General features: G+C 39.9%; 1 protein-coding gene across 4 annotated transcripts in view; it reads right to left on the bottom strand.

The window, feature by feature from the left end:
• Window positions 1-284: 284 nt before the first annotated feature.
• pde5ab (phosphodiesterase 5A, cGMP-specific, b) overlaps window positions 285-8257 on the bottom strand; it is a 79214-nt gene continuing 71241 nt past the window's right edge. For all 4 annotated transcript variants that reach the window (XM_084345037.1, XM_084345038.1, XM_084345035.1 and 1 more), the window contains exons 19-22: window positions 7788-7851; window positions 3953-4027; window positions 2902-2985; window positions 285-2638 (exon numbers count right to left, since the gene is read on the bottom strand). In XM_084345037.1, coding sequence (XP_084201163.1) covers window positions 2519-2638; window positions 2902-2985; window positions 3953-4027; window positions 7788-7851 — 343 coding nt within the window. In that variant the 3' untranslated portion in view covers window positions 285-2518. The remainder of the gene's footprint in view (window positions 2639-2901; window positions 2986-3952; window positions 4028-7787; window positions 7852-8257) is intronic.

Raw genomic sequence — 8257 nt, 5'->3', positions numbered from 1 at the left:
CCACGACTGTCTGTCACAGCTGCAGTGTCTCTGGGCTCATTAGGTAGTACGGACAGGCCTAGTGGTGGAGCAGCGGCAGGGCAGCCTGGCATGGGATTCATAATAATGTATAACAGTCATGGTAGTCCACTTCCGTGTTCTGGTGCAGTGACTTTCACACTGGACCTCAGGGTCAAGTGCACTCAGGTTTAGGCCCATGTCCTTAATATGAAAGCACCATTAGGTTTTTTGTTGGCTGAAATACAAGTGACACCAAAAAAATGAATCATGACACGGTCTTTTTCAATTCAACACAAACTTTACTCCATTCAGTTATAAAAATGGGATGTAAAAAACAACCTCTTGTAGGGGAAAAGCATACGGACAAATAAAGATTTTTCTTTTAGTAGTGAATTGGTCCTATTTATCACAACAAGGCAGTGGAAAAATCTAGACCCATTTCCATTTGAAATTGCCGGCCTAGTCTTTGGCTCTTATACATAAAAAAAAAAAGAAGAAATCAAACACAATACAGTACATTTCAAATGTCATCTGAAGAGTTGTAACTAAGAGAGCTCCTTCAAAAAGCAGAGATGGGATTATTTATTAAGTATGAAAACTACATTTCCAATATAAAGAATTGTGTGCTCTTGATGAAACGATGACCTTATAATATAGAAACTCTAATAAATATACAAAACAAAAATAAATATGCAATAGTTAAGACAATGAGTGAAAAAAATGACTCACAAAATACTCAAACCCTTGTAGCATGTGTGCTGTGAACAAACACATATTTAAGACTATCAGATTATTTTGTCACTGTAAAGACAGTGCAAGTACAATATCTGTATCCCACTGTAATGGTGCTGATCCTCAGAGATCTATGTCTTACCATTCAGTGTGTGTGAGAGAGATAGTGTAGGTGACACTTCAAGATGAAAGTCACTCTGTGAAAAAATAAAAAATGGCTATGGTAATAAATATAGCTTAGTGGTGACTGTTGTTATCTCTGGTGAGTGAAAGCCATGAAAGAACGGTGGCGACAGGAAGACAAGTTTCAGAAAGCGTGGCGGATTGAGCACGACCTCTGAAACAAGGATTAGGTGTTATGAACGTGAAACTGCACATGACAGATAATGTAACAATTTGGCCATCATTTCTATCTGTTGTGTACTCACTAAAGGTGTTGCTGAGATCTGGGAACACGGCGACCACTGCTGGTTCAAAAGGACAATACAAAAGATGAAACAAGGCATTAAACTATAAACCAAAATTTAGTAACTACACTGGCTGTTTGTTTTTACGAACATATTGTTGGCGCACTATTCAAAATGTATTACTTTGTGTTTAGAGCACAACACAAAACTAAAATGGTGAATACCGGAACATGTAGTACCTCACCACTATACCCTAAACATCAGCATGCTAGCATTGTCATTGTGAACCTGTTAGCATACTTATGTTAGCATTAAGTTCAAACCAGCGCTGTGTCTAAGTAGTCTAAAGCCTGACTGCTACCCTTACTCTTAAGCTTTGTACATTGAACAGATAGCCTAACATATTCGGACCGTTGACGGAACGAATCTTTCCACTGGCTAAACGTGCATACAGTGTTGGTGCGAGTCACAACCAAAACAAGACATTGAGCGTTCGTGTCTTTAGATTTGGACTGTGTTGTAACACTTCGACTTATTCACAGAGTTTGTAATGAGTTAAGTTACTGACCAACTGCCAGCCGACACTGGAAAAATAACTGGATCAAGTGGATCAAGACCCCAAGTTGGAAGCCATGTAGCCAATATGCATGTTAGGTCATTGGTTATTGCTCAACATTTCTTTTATTATTTACTTTTATAATTTCCCTGCATTCTGTCTGCTATTTCAATCTCTCTGATCAGCTATTGTCAAAGAAAGCAGGTGACAGGAAGTATATAATAATACAAACTCTGCCATTCAGCATTACCTGTACAACAGGAGTTTAAATTTAAAAAAAGAAATGACCCATTTCTGTGTAAAAGGTTGGGCACACATCATGTAAAATACAAACAGGTAGACTTTTTATGTTTGTAGAGTGTCTCTCCGTGGCTTATGCACTGCCTCACGCCTGGTGTAGTTAGTCTAACTAATTATCCTGCAAGCGTTGCAGCAGCCAATTCGCAAACTGTCCACCCATGTTACGCGTTCAAAGTAGCCAGAAGGTTAGTCCTGTTCAGTGATGCTGCCACGTTCCAGGATCTGAGCAATTAACTTGGTGAGTACAACCTTGTTATTACAGATAGGATGGAGTTGCAAGAAGACTGATGTTGTCAGTTGTTATTATTATTTAAGTGTTGAAAGACAGAGTTTTATTTTTTTCTTTCTTTTTGCAACATACTCTTTTCTTGCCAGGAAGGAATTTTATACACACTTTCTGTGCATAAAACATGTTTTCTGTCCTTTACGGTATCATGCCAATTTCATTATATTTTGTGAGCCCAGGTTGCACGGGGTTATCCCCGGAAAATTGTGTTGGTGGAAAACAAAGCTGGTGATGGGATCACACCAAGCCGTTAACCAGTCCCTTCTCACACTCCTCTGCCAAACGCTTCCAATGCTGCCGGTTTGTCTGACATCCTTCCAACAACGGAGAGCAATGCTCCGACATGCCAGCCAAGGTCTGCGACAGTGACAAAGAAAAGGTTTATTTAACAAGGACAATTCAGTGAACGTTGTTCTTAAACGCAATTTTCCTGCATCTAACATATTGTTTGATATTTCCACACATTTATTCACAATGTGAGACAGGCTGGCAGCATCTTTCCAGCAAGTGAGAAATAATAGGATACATGTTCATCAGTGGCAAGATGCTTTCTTACAGATTTTCATTTGGCATAGTTGTTTCTAGGGACAGAAACAGCTGTGTTAAGTTGGTTGCATTACCTCATATAACTGTGTGCAGATGGCATCAATGAAGGACACCTGCATGCTGGGAATCTTATCTCTTTTCTCACGATTCATCAGGTCCTGAAGAAAAAAATGACACGTAAGCCAAATGAAAAAGGTGCAAAAGTGTACTCAAAGTGTATTCCAATGCTGCCAAATTACAAATGTTCTCATTGTCTTCAGTTTCTTTTACAGAATATAAAGTTCCTTGCAGGGAGCCACAGCTATTGACAGCAGCCTCTCAAAGCTACTAAATGATAAAAAGGACACTACCACATGATCTCGGGGGCATCAGATTCATTACTTAAACAAGATTGGAGATAGAGGGTCCAACTGACAAATGTTTTCATCATCAAATAATTTGCTGATTATTTTCTCAATCAACTGTCTAGTCCATGAAATGTCACATCACATAGTGACTTATTCAAACTGCTTGATTTGTCCGACCAAAAGGCCAAACTCTAAAGACTTTTCAGCAAAAGCAGCAAATTAGAGAAGGTGGAACTAGCAAATGTCGTCTGGTACCACTGACATTTTTGCTTGGTAATTTAATTTTCTTTCAATCAAACAGTGATAAATCAGTTGCTTGTTTTAGCCCTAAACAGAGACATATCTTGTAGCAAGCCCAAATGATTATTTAATAACTAAGAAAATAATTTTAGAAAACATGTAGCACATAAAGCTGCACTCACTGCAGCAATTAAAAAAAGATCCTACTAGAAAGTGGGGCAGAAGATTTATTGTTTTCTGAGGAGACCACACAAGGGCCCATTAAAGAAATGAAGCCAGATAAAACCATGATAATTGGTTAGTTGCTCTGTGACTGTGTCTGAGACATGATTCATTATATCATTCAGAATGAAAAAATACAGAGTTAGGGAGGCTGGAAAAGTCCAAATTCTGGCCAAGTAACCAAGTACAAACAACTGACTTGTGTCCTGGTTTAAGTCAAAACACATTTGAAGACACAGTGACAGCACATGAGATTAGAAAATAGGACACAAAACGGGTCCCTGAGGAACACATTCCAATAACACACAGCACTTACACTGGGCTCAATGTTCAGCTCGCGTCTCTCCTTATCCCCCTGCTCGAAGAACTCAGTTGCTACCAGCTCTGCAATCTGCATCAGAGAGAATTCACACAAGTAAGCTACAGCAGAAAATTCAATGAACTTTGAAAAACTGCGAACATGACATAAAGACAGCGTATCAAAGACTTCTAAAATATTAACACTTTTAATTCGAAACATATTTCATTGGAATCAAAAATTGGAAAGTCATTTTCTATGAAGTTATCACAGCAGGGAGAACACATTGTTGCACAGAATGCTATTTGCAAATCAAGATTTCACATTTTCTTTGTCAGCGAAACTGTCAAATCCCCTTTGGACTTCCCTTATTTTGACACGACTCCATCTCAGATGGGTGTATGTGAAATCACAATGCTTCTCTGTTGCTCTACTTAACCTCTCTGGTTTATACCTGCGTCAGTTTGTATTTCAGTCGTGACATTTTAACAAGGCTGGGACATTCTTCCATGGAGGAGGAGGAATGACTGGAAAAGAAATAGACTAAGCATACACACAATAAGGCAAGGAAGGAACAACACTTGTGACAGCTTGAAGAAACAAGGAAAAACAAAAGCATGCAAGAAACAGCTAGAAAGACGAGTAAGTGAGAGGAAGGTGTGTGTGGAGGCAAGCCAAGAGGAGAACAAAGTAAAATTAAGTTTGAAATAGGGAGAGGTATGGCAAAAGAGTAGTAGTCACAAGTTAATGGACTCCATCTGTTTACAGAGAGGTAAATGAGATCTGACTGCAGCCTGGGGCTCCAATCAGCATCACTCAGTGTGTATGTGTGTTAACGCCATCTGCAGCTCACTGATTGACTGTAATCAAGGCTCAGTTCTACAGAGCGGCAGAGAGAACAGCTTGTTATAGCTGACTAAAACCAACACTGAGCATGAGGCAAATGTTACCAGGTGAGGCTAAGTAACTTTGTCTTTATTGACTTAACCTCATGTCAGTTAAAATACCAATGTTTTTTTTGTCTGCATAGCAGAGCAAGTTAGCTCCAGTGGTCAGGGACTGCCTCATTAGACTGCTGGATTTATGATCGCATTCCAAACTGTTTATCTTGGAGGACGCGTGTGAAAACTGAAGACATAACTTTCATGATGAGTGTGGTCAAGCTAGTATAACTGTGGGGATCACTGGTCATTTAAGGCTACCTGCATCAAGTCAGCATCGAGAGACTTGAGATTGAGACCACAACATCAGAATTCTGGTAATAATTGAATTTTGGTAATTACTAATATTCCAATAATAATTGTGGAGATTTGGGAATGTGCTGACATCACTATAACCACTGGCAGTCAGAACATCAGACAGGTTGTAAACAAACCAACAGTTTAGCTCGATTGTCTCAACCACTTTACTTGGAGGTCAAACTGGAATGTTGGAATCATTTTTGATCGCAACTCTGTCTGTAATCTTTAATGAACATTTTGAGCAGACAGCAACAATTGTTTGCTCTCATTTGACTTCCACATATAGTAGGTTTGACTTAACGACAGTAAGTGTTTGTTTATAAACCTGCATGATTCTCTGGTTATTTCTCCTATCTGTCTCCTCTTTTTTTGTAATGTCACTGCCCATTCTGCCTCTTTAACTTTTACACAGACAGCGAGGCAAAATGTCAGCGCAAGATTCCCACCCTGAAAAGGCAGCGTGAAAGGGGCTCATGACTATAATTGTTTTGGAGTTAGACATTATAGCCTGAGGTCAAACTTCTAAGAAAAGACAGAATTACATATAAATGCTAGGAAGATGTGGTAACAGAAATGTACTCAGCGTCTGTAAATACAGGTCTTCAGAGAACTCTGAAGTCATCCCTCACCCAATATCAAGTCATCTTATTTTAAGTCTGAGTCAGCCATTCTAGGTGCTGCCAAGAAAGGGAACACCTGTTGATTCCTGACGCCATAAACGCGTGGTTGTAGCAGGAAGTCATGCCTGGATGGTTAAACTGGCAGTGGACAACTTTGTTGCTTTAACTTATCATTCTGAAGTACGCACTGATTGCATAGTATAATGGCTGCAAAAAAAATTACGCCATCCATGTATAGATTGGCTCCGGATGGGCATTCACTCAGTGGAGATCAGCGGTCACATGTCAAAATCTGCTACCCTGCTGATACCAGCTGGAGACGGTCCATGGCATTCTCTCTACAATGTTAGTAAGAAACAAAACCTGGCCACTTATAAATACAACCAAGTGTTTACTGTGCTTTTTCATATCAGTGAGAGCGGGGTTTCTAGGTCAGATTCGTAAAGTTGTGTTTCGCTTTGGACAGGCCGTTAGCGGTAGCCATGTTGCTAACGCTGTCTTTTTGCAACAGCAGCGCCAGCAGTATTACCACAGGGTAAGGAGAGGGTTAGGTTGAAAAGTTAACTTAAGAAAAAAAAAAAATCTAACTGATTAAGGTTAGTTATGATCTGTGTTTTAGCTCACATGTTAATTATTAAAAATTTAAAAAAGGAGAAGAAGAAAAAGAGGAAATAATCCCCCCTTTAGGTCAGAGCCACACTGCGATAATGAGATCTGGATGATGTGCTAGCGTGTGTGTGTGTGTGTGTGTGTGTGTATAAGTGAGAAAACATATTTGCATGTGTATTCATGTTTACTGCCCTGAATGTTTTTCGAGGTGTCATCTGAGGACGGGGGCACAGCTGTTCGAATTAATGAGGATTCACTCGTCAACACAAACAACTGCATACACACACATAGAGTGTGTGCCTGTCTGAACCTCACTCCACTGTGCCTGTGGTTCCTAATGAGGTGCAGACTGGCAAAGGTCAGCAGGGAGATGAAACAACAGGGACACAGCTCTGAGATGGGTAAGGAGAAGGAGAGAGAGTGTGTGTGTGTGTGTGTGTGTGTGTGTGTGTGTGTGCGAGTGACGGAGCAAAAGATGGAGGGAGGGAGAGTGTTAAGAAGTAACTAGGAAGTTAAATGGCAAAGTCACAGATGAACAAGAAGCAAAAGTGACCTTACGAATAGAGAACTTTAAAGGATAAGTTCACCCAAAAATAACATTCAGTCATCTTTTCACCCTCATGCCGATGGAAAATTGTGCACAAGCTTGACTTCGCAGTCAAGCTTGTGCACCCACTTCAGATGGGGTACATGCTAAAGCGTTTAGCACATGTTTATTTTCTGTTATTTCTTTTTACTTTTTAAAACAAGTCCCCATCTACTTCAGTTGTTTAGGAGAATGATGCTACACAGTTTTGCTGTGAACCTCCAGAAAGGAGGAGGAGGAGCGCTGCTACGCATCCCTGTGTGGGTGTGCTGATCTCACTCTGTGGATCAGGCGGATTGGGACATAAAAAGTATCATCCTGATCAATAACGGGTGGGATCAGAGGACTGAAACACGAGGAAAATATTAATGACATTACCTGCAGCGATCCTCCAGCAGCAGAAATGTAGTGTCTCTACATTAACATGCACATTTGTGCATGAGGAACAGCTGATAATCTTAAGTTATTACTTTAAACTCCCGACTCGCCGACAGTTGTGTTCTTATACACATCAGAAGCTTAAACACACAGTCCAGATTCATACACTAATATAGTTTGGCGTGAAGCAGCTGTCAGGATAAAGCCTGAGATGAGATCCTTTGAAAAAATATTTATTTCAGAAGCTAAAAGTTTAATTCTGTTTCCTTTGGAGAGTTTCCTCTTCAGCTTTTCGTCTTGCTGATTGAATGCGCCAAGATATTTACTGCAGTGACATTACTGCGTTTGTGAAAATGTTTAAAATCACTGAAATCAGCCTCTCAAATCAGAAAATCAGAACCCTGTGTAGGAATTCTTACCCTTTTTTGCACCGGCCAGGGCTTGGTGATGGCTGAGATGTCGCACGCAGTCATCAGCATCGACCTAAAAGGGCAGATACACTGTCACACGTTGATCATCCAACCATTAAGTGAAGTTATGAGTCAAACGTGAGTATATTTTGTGCATGACTACCTCTCAGAAACGTCATCTTGAATACTAATGTGAGTTCATTCATTCATTCATTTCTGTGTAAAGAGAATTTGGGAAATTAAAGCTGCAGCTGGTGCAAAAATTGTTTTACTGATAATACTTAATTATTTACTGCTTTAGTACACAGTACATAGGAGTCTTTCAGTCGCCATCTTAAAGGAATAGTTAACATTTTAGGAAATGTAATGCCTTCTGTCCAAGAGTTGGATGAGAAGATTGGTATCAATCTCATGTCTGAACTTTGAGTCAGGATGTGCTTAGCCTAGCTTAGTGTGAACACTTGAAACACTTAGCCTGG

This window comes from Pagrus pagrus (assembly GCF_965226575.1).
Source record: "Pagrus pagrus genome assembly, chromosome: 22".
Taxonomy (NCBI): Eukaryota; Metazoa; Chordata; class Actinopteri; order Spariformes; family Sparidae; genus Pagrus; species Pagrus pagrus.
The sequence above is the reverse complement of the archived record's forward strand: the minus strand, read 5'-3'. Positions and strand labels throughout refer to the sequence as shown.